This window comes from Buceros rhinoceros, unplaced genomic scaffold (assembly GCF_000710305.1).
Source record: "Buceros rhinoceros silvestris isolate BGI_N320 unplaced genomic scaffold, ASM71030v1 scaffold11080, whole genome shotgun sequence".
NCBI lineage: Eukaryota > Metazoa > Chordata > Aves > Bucerotiformes > Bucerotidae > Buceros > Buceros rhinoceros.
In genome coordinates this window covers 9,003-27,867 of record NW_010390208.1, presented here as the reverse complement: position 1 = coordinate 27,867, position 18,865 = coordinate 9,003, and the positions used below count along the sequence as shown (strand labels likewise).

Sequence of the window (18,865 nt, the reverse complement as noted above, 5' to 3'; positions counted from 1 at the left end):
TGTCTGCTGGTTGGGTAAGTGCTGAAAATTTGGTGACCCCTATTACACATAGCACAGAGCTCAGTTACAAGCTAATAGAAGCAACGTCCCAGATGTTCTAGGACAAAAATAAAAATGCATTGACAGACAGTATGATTTGGAGGCAAAGAAAGAAAGTGGCAGAGAACATGAGTTTCACAAGTTCCAGCTCAGCTTCTCTAGCCCATGCTTTCTTAAAGCCATCTTTACTAACACAATGTCTACATAAGTAAAACTGCTGCTTAAATTACTAAACTTCAAATCTACGTCCTGTCATCTTCTGCTAGGCTTCTTGTCGTGATAAAGCTCAGGATTTTCATCTCCTTCCCTTTAAAGTTCATGCGTGTGTGATTGAATAGTTGGTTAGAAGGCATAAAGTCACCTGACAGGACCCAGCATAGACAGTGGCTTCTCTGAAATCCCCTCCTCGCAGCCACATAGCCTGTCTTCCTCGGCCAGCTCACAGCAGCAGCTGGCCTTGTCCCAGCGTTCAGGTGTACTGAGCATAGTCAGACTCAATTTCTCCTCCATTTCCTTCCAAGGACAGTGCTGAGCCTGGACACCAAGCAATCCTTGCCCTGCAGAGATCCTAACTAACCAGATGCGCTGCTTTGTGACAGGAATTGAGCTGCCATGTCCCTGTCTGGCTTGCGCCTGCCCCTTTATCATCTTGAATGCTCCCTCTTGTGTCAGCTCAACTCCACCACAGCACACCGGGATTCACAACCTCAACACATTGTGTTTGTTAATCTGTGACAGGTGGCACAGGCAGAACAACACTAGAAGACTGTCACTTCAAAGTTACCTGCCAGGGCCAGGCACCATGCACACAACGCAACACACAACAAGGTGCCCTCGAATCTAAGGGGCAGCCCTTAATCTAAGACAAGTACTTGCACAGTTCACCAGGTATTTTTGATTAAACACTTCATTGTGTGGTAAAGCTTATATATAGCCATTTTTACTTATTTCATTTCTGATTGTATATACTCAGACTAATAACTAAGTAGAGGTTGTCCAAGCTCCTGAAGTCTGTAGGAGTCAAAATTATTTTCCCTACTTCTGCACTAGATTTCACCAAAGGAATCTGAGTATCAGCAGCTCCCAATAAAGACACTTCTCTTCAAACATTAACTCTATCCCTGGGAAGCCTATCAAGTTTCAGAACAGTAGTCCTATGCACCCGAGACTTTTAAGAGCAGTTTAATAGTAAACATATCACATACCGCATACTTAGTGAGGAAAGTATTTGAAAAAGCTCCCCTAGACATTTCCAAGCTGTAACAACTAACTCATTGCATAGCTCCTGACAATGCATACAGATTTTAAAAAGAAAAGAAAAAACTGAGTATTCATGCAGGTTTTTAACAACTATGAAATATTTGTCATGAGAAATCTGTACTTTTGGGGAAGAAAAGCTGCTTCCCAACACTACAGAATACAGGTGGAAAGCAAAACACAGACACAACATTTCAAGAAATTTGCCTGAGGTGATGTGGATTAATCAACAAGCATGGAGCTGTGTTGGGATTTACCATGAGCTAATATTAGACTACGTATATTTTGAGACTGCTGCTGCATAACAAACCACTGTCTCTAGCCAACCATCCCATGCTCAGACATCTTAGAGATGCAACTTTCATTTCAATTTATTTTTCAAGTATTGCTTCTTTCAAAGGCTGATGCTGCTGAATGGAAGAACTGCAAGCCAGATGCACTGTATTTTTTTAGGGTATTTAGTGACACAGAGTGTGTCCTGGCTGTACAAAAGGAGGAGGGGAAAAAAAACAACGCCAGGAAAACCGTGGAATGTCAAGTCATTACTGATTTTTTTTTTTAGGAAAAAAAGGAAAAAATCAGGCACTCATGCCCCAAACCATACCAAAGTCTGGCAAAACACAGAAGTGAAAGCAAAATGTGACAGTAATTAGGACTTGTCAGTCCTGCAGCTAACAAGGCTGCAGTCCTCTTAAGCTGCTCTGTTTCCCATTCCTTCCGCTCTGCTGCACACAACATCTATACTTGCTTGCAGGTTGAGGAGTGGGAGAGGAGGGACAGCTAAGCCATGACGCAGCCTCTGAGTAACACCCACATGGTAAACCGGAAGCAATTGCAGTAAGTTTATGTTTATTCAGTGCCACAACAACTTTTAACCAGGAGTCTTTTCTTAAACCTTCACTATGGTACAACACAATATGGAAATTAAAAAAAAAGAAACAAAATTTCATCAAGGTTGAGAACAGTAACCCCAAACTGCATATGAACTCACCCACAACAGCAAACCAGTAAGTTAACACACCGACACGTGGGAGAGTTGCTTTCGGCACCACTGGTGCACTGGACTGTCCAAGAAGCTTCAGTTCTTTCTTTTCAATACCTCCAAGAGATGGAAAGTTTGGAAGGAGAAGGAGAACAAAAGCTCAAGCCCGATTCTTATCAAACTGAAGCGGAGGGTGATCCTTCTGCCCCTTTGTGTGCAGAACTCCTCTGTATCAGCTGGACAAAGCTCATGTTACACGGTAAGTGGACAAGCAAAACATCCTTTTCTGTACCATGACTAAACCACTGAAGGACCCAGCAGTACATTACTCCTGAAAGCAGCAGCATGAAGACAATCTCTTCAGTGCTGCACTTCCACGTTGTTGCAAATGATGAAGCTCATTTCTTCTAAGGCTTACTGCCAGTTAGTGAGTAAGAGACCACATGTAATAGGCCATGTGCAGTTATCCTCAGATGTGAGGTTCATTGGCTTAGCTTTAAACTACACAAAAATGGCTTTAACACAAGATAACACACACAAAAATCTTCTTTACTCCCCAAATTTCAGAATAGTAATAAAAGACCCTGGAGAGAACCGAGCATTTATTTCAGTAAAAGCTGGAGCGATGGAAGTACTCACCCATCTGAGGGAAATCAATACAAGACCCTCATCTCTAGCTGATAGTACAGAAGGAGAAGAAAACAAAAATAGAGTCAGGTGCTTCCTACAACAGAAACCAAAGCACCAGGGGAACGCAGCACAGCAGAGTGGCCCACCGCCTCTTGAAAACCACAGTGCAACTTTTCACTCGGGTGTTCACATCCAAATGTTTATTACCCTGCAGCTGCAGCCAGCCTTAGCAGCTAGGCAAAAATGAGCACACGCTTGCTGGTTGTGCTAACACCTCCTTTCAGCACATCACAGCCAGACAGAGCTGCCCCTCCACACTCAGGAGGAAGGCCTTCCAGCCTGTCAGCAGCAGAGGGGTTCAGCTGCTGCTTCTCTGCAGGCAGGCTGTGAAAAGCCTGAGTGAAAGCAGAACACAGACTGACATGTATATGTTAGAGCAAACCAGCTGCACAGTTAACCTGCCAGGAAAGTCAGCTGGGCTGCTATTATCCACCTGTGTAAACTACTTAGACATGTGACTTGATACCAGCTGCCCTCAGAAGGCATGACTTCCCCTGTAGGATCTAGACATCAACCACCCTCTTCTGACAAAATGGGACACAGCTATAAAACCTCACCCTTCCAACCTTTCCTCAAGCAGACAGCAAGTCAAGCGGCAGTTTTCCACACACAGATTTTCCAATCTCAGCTTCAACATCTGCCTGGTTTCCATCCAAATCCAGAATTACTTTTGTACTCCCTCTTTAGCTAAGGGGGGCACTGTCTATCCACTTGCTTATTTCAGTACATTCACAGCACAATTCAGGTGGGAAGAGACCTCCAGTCTTCTGTATGTTATTTTTCCCAAAATAAAGTACTCTTGCTGAGGAGAGTTCAAAAGCCTAGTTACTCTCTTCCAGGAGCAACACAGTCTTTTTTAAACATTTTATAAATATATACGACTGTCCTGGTTTTGGCTGGGATAGAACTAATTTTTCTTCTCAGAATGTCACTGAATTTCAATGAGCTTTCACTAAACTTGAACGCTGTTATGAGTGACTCATTCTGCTGAAGTATGTTCCAGAGTTGTTTTGCTAATGATAAAGCCACTGAAGAGTTTTCAACACTGGTTACTGCTTTTAAGATACTCCTTAATCCTAAAATATTAAGCACTTTTTAATAGAATTATATTTCTACAGGATGGTAGGGGTAGAATTTGCAGCTCATTGCATTTAAGAGGTCTTGGAATGATCCCCAAAATTTGGTATTAGTTCATCTAAAAAGGAAAGACCAAATATTTAAGGGTATTACTAATGTACACAGTGAAAACCATACCCACGTCCCTCCCTTGACTACTTCACTGATCACACTGACCTATGCAAACACCTACATACTACCACAAACCTTTTCAGATGAGACAAATTACATTACGCCAGCAGAGGGTATTTTTCACAGAAGTTATCTTTAGCACTAAGTGAGGACCACCTACCTACATAACTTTTACAGTCAGTGAAGAAAGACGCCCCCACAAACAAACCTGATCCTGGCTACGTCTGAACTGCGGGACTTTGTTGATTCTTGCATCACAGATATATCCTGGCAAATTCTTGCCTGCACGCCAGGGGCAGGCTGAAATATTACTGTTCCCCTGCTCAACACACATCTCTCTGCTTCATTTGGGGGCGGTGGGGGGAGGTGGAGAGAAGGAGGTCACAAGGTAGTATGCTTCAATGTCCCAAAGGCTCATCAGAGACCTGGAGCTAGCAAGGGCTCTACAGAGGATTTGGAATCATCTCCTTCTCTGAATGGCTTGCTCAAAGGCTGGATCTTTTTTTCAAGTTGACAAAGAGAAAATGCACAAAATTAGTTCTATTTTACCTGTTAGCCTTTGTGATCACTCTCATCCCATCAAACATGATGTCTGTTGCAGTGACACAGTTCAGAGATCTAACTCCATTTTAACAAAGACTAAAACCTCTCTTCACAGAGTATTTTTCTGCGAAACTCTTAAATAGGCATGTTATTATTTTAGACAGCAAAAAAAATATATAAAACGTTGTTGTGTTAGTAAAACATGGTAAGTACAGGCATAAATGAAGTGTGTATTCAAGTGAATCAAACTTCTCATTTCAAACGTAGCAAGTTTCTGTCACTTTCAGACTGACTACTATCCAAGGCAATATAAATAAAATGGGGATTTCCACAAAAAACAGACCATGCTCTACAGAAAATACATTTACACTGTGCTTATTAGAAACATCTGCATAACCATGATCTGTATTCTTGCAGATAACTTTGCACGTAAAAATTAACAAAAAATATGCTTTCATTATACCACAAACATTTTAAAATGTATTTTAGAAAGATACATAGTACAACAGCCCGGTGTGACTACACTGGAAATATTATAAAGGTTTGACTGTTGACAGGTCCTAGAAATATCAGTTCACAGACATCACACGTATTAACTTTTTAACTTTTAAGTATGACCAATAAAAAAGCTCAGAACTAGCTAGATTACCTCATTGTTTCCTGCCTGTGAAGAGAAGCTATTTTAGCCACGTGAAGCTGAGCAGCGAAGAGGAAGTTTAAACCTTCTACAGATTTGGGGCTATGAAAGGAGCATCTCTGAAGGAACTTCGTAGTACAGAAAAAGTGAGTAACAATCCATTATGCTATGCTATCAAAGTAACTTGGATGTTTACAAATGTTGCTTAGATAGATTTCTTCCTTCAGAAGCTGAATATGGGCATTAATTCTAGAACTAATGAAAAGATATTTAATTATTTAATACACTTTCAATGTATCAGCAGCATTCTGCAAATAACATTTAAAGCAAAATTACTTAATTTGTAAAAGCACAGTACCATAAATACTGTTGTTTAGGATTTTAGCAGTAAATTCAAAAATATGCAATAACTAAAAGCACTGGTAAGTACAGTATCACTAAAGGAAAAACGGGTTTTTTTGTTAAGCTAAAATCAGGAGATTTTGTTGCTTGGTCTCTCTGTGCTTCACTGAAAGCCATGTCTCCTCAGAGAAATGTAAGCAATTTTAACGGACAGCCAATGAAAAAAACAAGGGGATTGGGAAGAGAGATATGCACATAAACCTTTAAATGGAGTCACTGCTGCATAGTTAAGAACCTGAGAGGAAAAGATTTCATTCTGGTTTTGTTCTGAAAGTCTTTGGTTTTGTACACAGCACCTTGATGGGCTTCACAATTCACTTTAGACATTCAGGACCTCAGCTTTCATTAAAAAATTAAAACAGATTGATAAAACATATGGACCAACATCGGAGTAATCATTCAGAATTCATATAGACATCCAGAAAACAGTGACTCAAGGGACTCTTAAGCAAGTGGTTTAATGAATAAGTGTTCCCTTTATGAAAAATGGCAACTAGGGCAAAATCATTCACTCAGAAGCACCCAAAGATCTGACCTGAGAGATGCCAGCCTGAATTCCCTGAAGACAGGTACTGATGAAAAAGCAGAACATCTGCATTCATGAATAAATGCAGATAGGTAACTGCAAGCTTTTTAAAAATCTCAGTATTTCCTACCTATATCAATGTTAAATTTTAGATTCTTTAAAACTAAATTTAGGAGAAAAACCTAATTATAACAGTAGCATGTATTTAAACCAACAAAGTCTGGAAACAGTGTCTTCAACAGCTAAACAAAAAAAAAAAAAACCAAATGCTTTTTGTTAGAGTAGGTCCATTCTTTGATATATCTCAGAACTGGTACAAACTTTAAATTACCAGTAAACAAGACATGAAGCCACAGGTTTTCCTGATAGAAGCTCACACCAGGTTCAGCTTCCTCTCTTCCCATAAACATCAGCCTGCTGGTTATTTCAAAAACAGGACCTGACCTAAAACCATTACAGTCACTGCAAGTTCAGAGGAGAGAAAACCAAAACCAAAACCAAAATCCATGGTGTTTATTAACATTAATCTATAAAAAGTGAATTCTTCTACATATCCTACACGTTGCTACTCAATTCATCAGCTAAATTAGTCAGGATCTTGGGAGAGGTAGCCACACACTATGTCACACACAACCACTAGCAAGAGAGAGAAAAAAAAAAAAACCAAACAAAAACAACCACCAGAATAAAAAAGACAAAAACACTCAAAATGTGCAGAGGGTGGGGGTGTGTTAAGCAATATTTGGACAATCTCATGCCACAGTGATGAAAGCAGGACAGTATACCAGAGAATAATTCAACTGTGCTACAAGCGCATGCTACAAAAATTCTTTCAAGGATATGCCATCCACCTTTCCATTAGGTCTGCTTTCACTCCAATTTATTTATTTTTAGTGTTCTTCACACAATGAGGTATTTTAGAGGCATTCATACAGATGCCCTGCAAACCTCCTTCCTGTCTGTATTATATGCATAGCTTTCCTATACAAAACATGAATATTCTAATTATATGTTCTAATGTTCTAATTACAGAAAACACACCTTTTTGGTTTGTACTCCTAAAAAAGAATAAATTTCTATAATAAAAGTTTATGGCTAGATATTTGCATGCATAGGGTTTTTTTAATGTATCTGTAAACAGTAGAATTGTAAGAAAGTCAGAAGTCCAAACTTCATATTTCAAGGCAGAAACTAACCTGGAGAAAGATTTAATAGGTCATCCTTAAGTTAGTTAACCCATGGATACTCCTCTCAAAAGCAGCTGATATTTGCCAGCGTCAAACCAAAATGTTAGATTAATAAACACTGGTTCAATCCCCTCCTATGAATTCCTATACCACTGAAAAAAGTACCTGGTAACATTACAGTGAAAGCATAAACCAGATGGGCAGTAACAATTAGCATTTTCTAAAAGCTTTCTCCACTTTGGAGATAAAATGCACAGAAACTATGCACTTTTCTGCTCTTGAGAACAGTTTTGGGGTCTAACAGATCCTGTGACTTACTTGGCTGTCTGTCACAAGTGCAAAGATCAGACAAAAAACTAAATCTTTCCTTCTCCCTTTTCACAAAGCTGCCACAGGGCTGGGTAAAAGGCAGAACAAGAGGAAATCTCCTATGCAAAGTTATGAAACTGTGACCACAGCAAGAGCCGGGAAAGCTGCGGGGTGGGGGTTAACCAAAGCACCCATATCTACACCAGGTAAGGCCTGCCATCCTCCAATGGCTCCCAAGTAAACCAGGGGACAATCTCTTCCGGCAATCATCACCTGAGTCTGCATAATGACATTTCAGATGTCCGACTGCTATGACCAAGAAGCTGACAGAAGGAACGCAACCGTGCTCTGGAGCAGCTGCTACCAGCCAGAAACTTTCCCCTCCAACAAATACTGTTCACATAGGACCTGGATGGAGACTTCGTTGCTTCCTGTCTTTTTACTTTTTTAAATAGGAAGTCTATCAATCTGTTCATCTCATTCACATGTCAGGTGGTTGATTCTGATGCCCTCAAACTAAATACTGCATTAGAAGCTACATAGTTATTAAAATAGTGTCTTTTATGAGCAATGGCAAGCACCTGTTCTTTGGGAGCTAGGTAGTTCCTACAGAGATGAAATGAAAAGTCAATACTTCACTTTGCATATCCAAACATCACTACATGCCACACTCATTTCTTTCCAAAACTAGTTTTAGTCATTAATTTTTCAACAGCAACAACTTGAAGAAATATTTTATTTAGAAAATAGCTCTGTTACCTCAATTACAGCTGTTTCAATCTAATTATCAGCTACTGAAGCACTCTCAAAGTAGCTGGTCAATCTTGACTTTTTGGTCTCTTAAGTAATTAAAAATATTTAATTAAAACTTGTTTATAAATACTATTTCTCCCAAGTCTGACAGTACATGTACTTTCTTAAGAGCACAGTAATGTATCTGTAGTCAGAAAAAGCAAAGTTAGCACATTGTCACAGCTAAACAATACAATTTCATCATGAAACCCCATCCTACAACAATCTTCTTGTTTGTTTTTGAAGAAAGTTTTTATTTGATTGAGAATAACTTTTCATATTTTATCTGTCTTTTAGGGTATTTATCAAGTACAACAACTTAAAATATGACGACTGGAAATGACCAGCCTGAAGAATACAGGATTGCATCACTGGTCTTCTACAGTTTTGTATTCACAGTGGGATTGCTGGTGAATGCCACTGCACTATGGGTTTTCAGCTGCACTACAAAGAAGAGAACAACTATAACTGTATATATGATGAATGTGGCATTACTTGACTTAATTTTTATATTTTCCTTGCCTTTTCGGATGATCTACCATGGGAAAGAAACGTGGCCTTTTGGAGACACATTCTGTCGGATTATCAGTGCTTTCACTATATTTTATCCAGCCATTGCCCTGTGGTTGCTCGCTTTTATAAGTGTAGACAGATTTATGGCTATTGTCCAGCCCAAACATGTCAAAGAACTAAAAAACACAAAAAAGGCTGTGCTGGCTTGCACTGGAATCTGGGTAATGACCCTCGCCACGACATCCCCACTGCTGTTTTTACAATCTGATCCAGACAAAGCCTTGAATTTCACCACCTGCACGAAAATGCTTGATATCATCCATTTAAAGGAAGTAAATACACTGAACTTCTCTCGCTTGATTTTTTTCTTTTTGATTCCCTTGTTTATCATGATGGGGTGTTACCTAGTCATTATTTACAATTTCATCCATGGCAAGACTTCCAAACTGAAGCCTAAGGCCAAGGAGAGATCCATAAGAATTATAGTCACTCTGATTGCTCAAGTACTCATCTGCTTTGTACCCTTCCACATTTGCTTTGCCTTACTGATGTTGCAAGATGAAGGTCCGACTTACAATCCCTGGGCAGCCTTTACCACCTTTCTCATGAATCTCAGTACATGCTTGGATGTTATACTGTACTATATTGTTTCTAAACAATTTCAGGCAAGAGTCATCAGTGTAATCCTTTATCGCAATTACCTTCGCAGCGTGCGCAGGAAAAGTTTTCGCACTGGAAGTGTAAGATCACTCAGTAATATGAACAGTGAAATGATATAAAAAGAGAAAAAAGTGTCAGGGGACTTCTATAATGTAAGCGAGAGATTCTTCTAAATTCCAGAATTTGATCACACTGAAGAATGTTCTATAGCCTGAAGTTACAGAGATTTATTGCACTGTAAATACGAGAGAAGCAGTATAATAATCGCATCTCTTTATACTTGCTCAACAGCTTTTGTCAATCATAAATTAACTAAAACCCAGTATCAGCGTTAAACTTTCCAATGCTTTTGTCATCTCAAAAGATCACGAATATTGTCAGACATGAAAAAGTGACTATTAGTAGAATAAAGCTGTCAACACTGAAGAATTATGATGCAAAGTATATATTAATTTTTTATATTTGCACAACCAAATGCTCCTGAAACTACTGTATATCCCACACTTTTAAAATAGCTTCATTCTCTCAAGATCAATGCTAGGATGACTTAAAGAGAAAGCACATGTAGGTAACATATTTCATTTCACTGAAAACTTCTTTGTAATGCAGATTTCTTTGTAACCAACAATATTCTGCACTCATTGATAAAAATACCATCCAAAGGTATATAATAGTCAAACTGTTCATTAGTTCCCTGTGGGTATGATGTGCACATTTACTATACCCTACTCTTGCACAAAGTATCTTTTTACACAGATGAAAATACCGAATTTGTCCAGACACACTAGCAGCCCATATCCTAGCAGCTGACTTCAAGGTAGCAAACATGATGAGCACTACTCAAGCTTTCAACTCCTTTTGAATACTCACGCACTGCAAAAAGTACATCTTTATAATGTGAAACATGTATGCTTTTTCTTCCTTACTAAACCAGCCTTTAACTACTTTCAAGAGATACACTAAAGCAGCACAAATAAAAAAAGCCTAATATACTGTTATATATCAAATATCTCACTCCAAGAACTTTTATTATTACCTCAGAGTAATGCACAACATATGGAAACTCAGGTCTGTAGGAAGCCGACCTCACCTGTCAGAAGCTTAACAACAAAGGCTCTGCAAGCTCTATGGCTCTGCTGTAACATGTATATCTCTTAAGTGCAGAAATCTCAAATATAAATCGCACAAAACTGAACCACTAAATACCTTAAAGCTTTAAGAACTTCAGATGCAAGCACTAAATGGAATAGCATGCTCTAGCACTCAATTTTTGGAACATAAACATACAAAATACCAGTATGAAATGCACCTAGAAGTGAACATAAAGATATGAATTACAGTTGTGCTGTCTTTGTGATTTAAGAAAGAAACCAGCACCAACCTGATGTGAGTTTTCAGGTTTACTAAACTGAACAAAACCAAAGACGTCAATAATTTGTGCACTGCAAGCTATGTTTCAATCATGGTGACTGGAAATGGGACTAACAGAATGGCAAGAAATCATTAAGTGGATAAATTATAAATTAATTAACCACAGATCACAACTAGGAAATTAATGTTTGAAAATATAATAGTTATGCCAAGAACCTTTACACCTTTACAGTTCAAAAGACAAATTTAATTTGAAGGGTCACATGAAGAAAGTTTTTCTTTAAAATTAAAATCTGCACAAAATAGTCCCTTGAAACTGTATCTAAAATAACCAATTGACTAGGAGCTACTTACAAACCAGAAGGCAAGCTGTTGATGGTGATGCCAAATATATACTGAGCGACTTCTACAAGGAGAAGATCAAACAAAGCTGAGAGCATCCAAGCACCTAATAAAAAGGACTGGAAAGAAAAAAAAATAATTTTAATTAATTCAACAGTTTAAAAATAAGGCTTTTCTATCTCTCTAAATACAAGAAAAAACAAGAAAACCACTCTACTAGTTCAATTAAGATGAATAAAGTCTTTAGCACAACATAATTCCAGATCTACATGTCTAGACAATGAAGAATTGAGTTACATTTATTACCAAAACTAAATTCTGTGTCTGCAAACTGCCACTTCAATGGCTGCAGACTTTAATTAGAATAATCTACTGACTGCAATATTAATTTAGATTTACAGAAACCAAATTCTCTTTAAAACTGTTTTAACATCTATCTCTATACAAAATCTTAGTAATAAAGCTGCAATATTAATCCAAGACTACAAGATTCTAAACAGTGTGGATAACAGTTTCTGTAAAAAAAAAAAAAAAGTAACTAGAACTTACTGAAAATTTTCTGCTGCCATATCTTCTTTCAAATATTCTAAAGTTGTAAATGAGCAGACTGCTACAGAATGTGTCTTTCAAATCAAGACATATTGTTCTCCCGCATACAAGTCTCCAAATCTGGAAGGTTAAAGATCATCATGTTAAGTCTCTCTTTCTTTACAGAATTTCTGCTCAGAGTGAAAGTAGTACTGAAGTCAGATACCAAAAATGCAGTACACCCAAGGAAGGAAATAGAGTAGAATGGTATGGAGAGTTCAAGATACCTGCTAAAACACAAAATATCTTCAAGGAAGAGGTCTACCTATTGAAATAAATCTACAACTGAAATGAAGTCAAACACATTTTTATGTCCTTAGTTCACATGTAAATGTCAATAAAAATGGAAATTATAACCCTAAGTAAACTGTAGAATTATAAAAAAATACTTTTTAAGCAACCTCCAGATACCAATTAGTCCAGTGTACTGCTCTAAGCAGGTCTAATCAGATGAGCTTGCTTGGGGCCATGTAAAGTTGAATCTTGTACACCTCCAGAAATGGGTATTCCACAACCTCTCTGGGCAACCTGTGCCATGGTTTAAACTACTAAATTAAATCCTTATATCTAGGCAGAATTTCCCATGTTCCACCTTGCATTCACTACCTTTTGCACTACCTCAGTGCACCTCCTAGCAGAGCTCAGCTCCAGCTTCTCTATAGCTTCTGATGAGCTACCTGTAGACAGCAATAAGGTGTCTCCTTCCTGAGGCTGAGCAGACCCAGTTCTCTCAGCCTCTCGTATGTCACATGGTCCAACCCTCTGACTGTCTTGGCACACCCACTCCAGTGTGTTCATATCTTTCATGTATTGAGGATCCCAGAACTGGGCATTTGTGAGACCACAACTAGAGCACTGTGTCAGCTAGAGGAGTCGGGTCACTTCCCTCGACCTACTGCCCACACTCTCATTAATACAGTCCAGGGGATAGCTGGCCTTCTTGGCGGCAAGAGCACACTGTTGACTCCTGTTGTTCACCAATATTCACAGGTCCTTCTCTGTCCGAGCCTTACGTAACTCAGGGGCTTTAGTCCTCAGCCAGTGCTTCAACCTCTAACTTTCCTGGTCTACCAAAAGACAACAAAAAGAAAGAGTGGGACCTCAGTGTTCTAGCTGTTCCATGTCAATATGCCAAGTGTTAAAACCTAGCCAGCAGCTTGAGTACCACCCTTCCTGAAGTTCAAATTGGTACAGCTGTGACCTTGCACCTGAACATTTCATGATACACATTAACCAAACAGCCCTTGCACAGATTATGGAAGGCTTCTAAACCTAATTGCTCTACTTTAGCCAGCTTAAAAAATACATAGGTCTAATGTAATCAAGATCCTTCTTTTACACACTGCATCTTCATTGCTCTTGAGGATCCCCTGTATGGTGACAAAGAACTATAAGTTTTGGACAGTACATATTTTTCTTCCAAATTAAATGTACTCTTCTTCAACTGCACGCTTTATTTCCTATGCTCTCCACCAATTTTACCGGTGTTAATATCCAATATCCAAAACGTCTTGTTCAGCCCCTGAAAAAGTTCCACGCCGTTAAACTCATCCCACACAGGTGAATTTATTCTAAACAAATTTTCTTCTAATTGTTCTCATTTGAGTATTAGCATTGGACAGGTTTTAAATGATCTGCTCTCCCTGATATGAGACCTACACAATTACATAGTATACAGCTTACTTGAAAGGCTATGGCAATAAACGAAACAACTCCAGGAAAAAAAAAAAACAAACTCACAATTTCCCCAAGCACCCCAATCAAAGTATCACAGCTTCCACAGATACTTACAAATGTTTATGCTTAAGACACAATAAAGATGGTTTCTTTGAATAAAACAGCTGCTACTGCTTTTCAGCAGATCAAACAAATGGAAAGAGAGGTATCTTCTAAAGACAAACTGAAAGGAAGCAAACAGGCAAACAAACCTCAAACCCACAAAATTTCCATTGAAAACTTGCATAGTTTCTCAGACTTTCTCCTCCCTAAACACTTGACTATAACACTTTTAAACGGCAGACGTTAATTTATGTATTTTTGCTGCACAGCAGTAGCAAGACACTTGGAAAATGTGAGCAGTGCTCTTGCAGAGTTGAAGTTTACATCATTACAATAAATCTTACTCTTGACGGGAAAGATCACAGAATGCAACAGCACAGAGTATGACTAGCTAGGTCTAATAATCTTTTAAGGCATACAGGCTACAGTCAGCATTCTCAGAGACATTAAGCTGACTACATACTTCTTTTGATCTAACTGTAAAATGTGGGGTAAAATAATTAGAGGCATTTGCTGACCCTTCTCTGTTGAACAGTAGTTTGCTATTTCCAAAAATGAAAAAAAAAGAAACAAAACAAACAAAAAAAACCCACAAACAAATCCCCACAAGCCTTACCTAAACACTTAAGTGCCTTATTTCAACAATTACAACTAATACTAGAAGGTTCTTAATTAAGCTGAGAACAAAACTTATTATCTATTACATATGCAATACCTAAAAGATACAAATTATCTCAGTTTGAACTGGGAATGAGCAAGAAATGTCTAGTAAGATAATTAACCAGTTCAGCAGATTACTGAGGAGTGTGACAAACTTCCCCATCATTTGGAATCTTCAAATTATAAGCAGCAGTTCTATTCAGCACGTAAATTTTAGTTTCCCACAACTACCTACCATAGAAGTTACAGCATGGAAGTTATAGCCTCTGTTGTTCAAATACATCATATATAATCAGAGTACTGACCACAATAGCCCTCTTCAGCCTCAAAAATGAAGCATAGTAAGATACTGACATTCATATCAAAATACTTCTATTATTTCATGAGTTAAATCACACTATTCACAGCAAGCTTCCAAATGCCAGTGGCTGGAAGGAAAAATGATGCAAACCCAATCATTTCCCAGACAAATGAAAGAAGGGAAAAGCTATGTTGATCACTTCAGATCAGTTTTTCTCACTTTTTCCAAAAAGTGGTATACTGGGGTGACATAAAAAAAGACAAGAACAAGCTCGACTACAAAGGGAAAAAAACGGAGGAGAAACAGATTGGACAAAAATAGCATAGAAGAGTGTTGTTTGCAGTCTCTTCCCACACAAAATAAATTGACTCTTACCTGAAAATCCTCTTTTATAGCTTGTAGGTTATATGCAAAGAACTTCTGATAATGTTGGAAGAGCAGAGTCAATAGAATCGAGATGGCACTTGGGACTAGTAACAGACTCTTTGACAAAGGTGCTTTATCTTAAAGACAAAAACCAACAAACAAAAATGTCGTTTTAAAGAGAAGTCTTTCCCATTTAGTAAGTGACATTTAAACAGGTGATTGGAAAACATAATAGCAGTGGCACCACTCTGACTTTTCACCTGAACAACTTCCCAAGTTCTCAACAACTTGCAAAAAGATAGAAAAAGCACATCAGTCAAAGTCTATAGAGATATTAATGACAGTTAAATATTAATCAGACATTTTGTTTCCAACATTCTCTCACAAAATCGATTGTTTGGCTACAATTAAACCTAAGCTCTCTGCAACTATAGAGGTCATGCCCTCCTACCCAGCCCTCCTAAGGCTCACTCACATTTCAGGAAATCAAACAATCACTCTTTTTCACTAGAAAAATATACATGCACATCTATTTAAAACAAACATCTTTGTTACCTTTATGTATGTTAGGGATTAAGATTAGCTTTTTTTTCTAGAGGCTATGAAGCAGGAACCACCTGAATAAATGTCCTGAATAAACTTACTTCCTCTCACTGCACTTGGATACACCATTCAAGGAAATAAATCTAAACTAATTTATATGACATTCATCTTCCTTCCATTCAATCATTACAATTATTAATTAAAAATTAATAAAATCAAGACGTTTCTGAGATCAGAACTTCTTTCCCCCTAGTAGCATGACTTTGCAAAAGGCCATTCAGAAGGAAGTAAGCAGAGGGCAGAGAAGTCTGCAACACACATTTACTAAAATCCACCAAGTGGAATATCCTGCAGGAGTATACCCAGCAATCCATCCTAAGATGCTGGTGTAGCTGATGCAACAAAACACAAACTCTTGCCCAAGAATTCAAGCCAATACAGAAACTCTGAAATATTATTTCTTCTATTACTTTTCTCCTTTTCACACACGCAACCTGGATCGTACTCACTTCCTTCCCAAACACCCCACTTATAGCAAGGAATATGCTGATTTTCACATAAATGGGCATTTTTTCTGCAGGGCGTTAACAAAATCTGTAGCTCTGTTGTCATCGTTCTTAGGCAACAAAAGGAGGAATAAGACTACTTTAAAAGTACTAATGGGAAATAAAGAGCAGGAGCATTGGAAGAACAAAACTAAAAAAGTAAAATATAGTATAATTAAAAGTATAATACAGGAAACATTTAGCACTTATCCAGATAAACTGACTACCACCAATGATTCCATCTAGATCTGCTGCACTCTAGAAGAGTGAACTGCTAGAAAAGGAATACGCACCAAGATTTTAATCATGGCATAATCTCACTGCCATCAAAAATACAGTTCTTACTACATAATGTAAGCTCATCCAAGTACTAACTGATGACATCAAAAACAAGTTTGATGGGCACTGTTAGCTGTTCTCAGCTCACACCACCTTGAAGCCTGCAGTCTTGTGATGGTCAGCATGTGAAGAAAAGATCTCTTCCTTTGGGTATCATAATGTAAACTTGCACTTAAAACTCTCAGTCCACAACCATACCCTGGAGTTCATTATTTACAGACTCACTTTCCTTACTCCATTTAAGTAATCAATGCCTTGAAGAACTATCCTTTTATATAAATTAGGCAAGGATTTTGAGTGACACAGGTTGACGTTACTCTGCTAACCATAAGCTCTACTTTTATGATTAGATTTTTTGTGCAAGACACATATGGAAGGCAGAAAGTCTGGTTGAATATTTTTAATGCAAGAAAACTATTCACCTTCCAATTTAGTATCTTTCTTCGGATTTTTTTTAGGTCTCCGAAAAAAAAGTCTATAGTCTTTAGATGTCCATTTTTTTAAACTATTCATTCCTCTGATTTAGTTGGATGCTTCAAAAAAATTTTCAGCCAGAGTAATGCACAACACTGGGGGAAAAAAGAAGCTGGAGCTGCCCGAAAGTTATTGTGCACACAATGCACACACATACTCACTTGAATTCTCAGACAGTGCTCCCTTAGTTAACTTAATGAAATTAACATTTGTTAATGTTAAAAGGTCAGTTTTATAACTAGGATAAAACAGATATTTGAAAGTACAACCTAAATCAGAACAATAGTAGAAGCCACAATAGTAAACATTTCTGAACCAAAACTTGATAAAACATTTTATTTTACTATCAAAGGTTTTAATATCAAATACATTATTTCATGAGTTTAAATTTTTACAAGAACTCATTAATCTTACAATAGTTTTCAAAAAAGGACCACATTACCACAAAAACAAATCACTAAACAAGCAAATCACCAGATTTCCCACTGTGACCATATATTTCCATACAGGTTTAATATTTATATTTAGAGTTTACTATAATTTTCATATCATTAGATCATTTTTACATTACAGGTAATACACACTTGAAACACTTTATCCTATCAAGTTCGTTCCTAATTTGAATGCATTAAAAGATAACCTATCAACGGAACCTTATCTGTTTTCTCTAAAAGTGTAAACACACGATTTTATTATGAGCCTCCTTTCAGCTTTTCTCTTAGACACTTTCAACTTCGTTACAGAGAAAAAATACTTATTTTTAAGCATGTCATCAAGTGAAAAACCACAGAAGTAACTAATCCATTAATGTGACAGTCACAGAAAGGGAACATTACGTGAGTAATGGAAACTTTTTCTCTCAAGCTTCTCAAAATGTCATAATGGTGGATAAGTCAAGTTTCTTCTTGTCCAGTAAACTTGAGAAAGATAAACTCTTCCAGATAAATAACTCATCTCCTGAAATGTTTTTTCCAAATGTTTCACTGTACAATGTAGTAGTTTGCTTTACCCCTCACAGCACATAGATCCTTATCAAGGACTGCTGTGAGGTCACCAGTGAAGGAGCAACCCTCCCACTGTTGTGGAATATCTCAAATAGTAAGACCAAAACCAACTAACAATCCCAGATACTGCACAATCAGGCATTCTGATATCCATGTAAAATTCCTTACTTAGAACATAAAGGTAAAATTTAGAAAGCAAAATTCCAGTCCAATGGATTTGCAACCACATGCAGGATGGAAATATGTGCTACCAACCTACTGGGGTACCAGCATCTGCTGGCAGCACCAATGTAAATGTGCACAAGGAGAAGAAAAACATATTGCCTCTATACCATGAAAAGAAAGTAGAATCAAAGGCTAAATTCTTGTTTTGACCCTGAAGAGTTAAAATACATCAAATACTATCTTCAAAGACCTTGGAATATATTTGTAACCGCAAACTACTCCTTAAATGGCAATTCTTTCAAACAACAGGCAGTAATAGCACTGGTGCTGCAACACACATGCTGAGCTTCCATCTCAGTGAACACAGAAATTTTGTAATAACCAGCTAAACATGCCCATGCTATGAAGAGCAAAGAACTAGCTTTCACTACAGATCTATGCTTCCCCCTGGTGCAACAGAGAAGTTCTCCCCAAAACTGTCCTAATAATCTTACAGGCAAATGTCCCAACCTTTGCGCTACTACTGCACAATGTGAAGCTGATCCTACAATGTGACATGAATGAGAAAACCACCTCTAAGTCTCCACATTCCACCCCTGCACT

At 37.9% G+C, this 18,865-nt stretch overlaps 2 protein-coding genes across 2 annotated transcripts in view; one reads left to right on the top strand and one right to left on the bottom strand.

The window, feature by feature from the left end:
- The window catches only part of UBAC2 (UBA domain containing 2), an 86,380-nt gene extending 71,057 nt beyond the window's left edge, over positions 1-15,323 (bottom strand). Inside the window, exons 1-3 of the mRNA XM_010136920.1 lie at positions 15,202-15,323; positions 12,048-12,167; positions 11,511-11,617 (exon numbers count right to left, since the gene is read on the bottom strand). Coding sequence (XP_010135222.1) covers positions 11,511-11,596 — 86 coding nt within the window. The 5' untranslated portion in view covers positions 11,597-11,617; positions 12,048-12,167; positions 15,202-15,323. The remainder of the gene's footprint in view (positions 1-11,510; positions 11,618-12,047; positions 12,168-15,201) is intronic.
- On the top strand, positions 8,939-9,904 carry GPR18 (G protein-coupled receptor 18). The gene has a single exon (XM_010136931.1). It carries the CDS (start codon positions 8,939-8,941, stop codon positions 9,902-9,904), a length of 966 nt encoding a protein of 321 aa, XP_010135233.1.
- Positions 15,324-18,865: the final 3,542 nt, after the last annotated feature.

Bases quoted from the DNA above. Each gene is read 5' to 3' on its own strand.
- GPR18 (XM_010136931.1), top strand. From the start codon at position 8,939: ATGACGACTGGAAATGACCAGCCTGAAGAATACAGGATTGCATCACTG.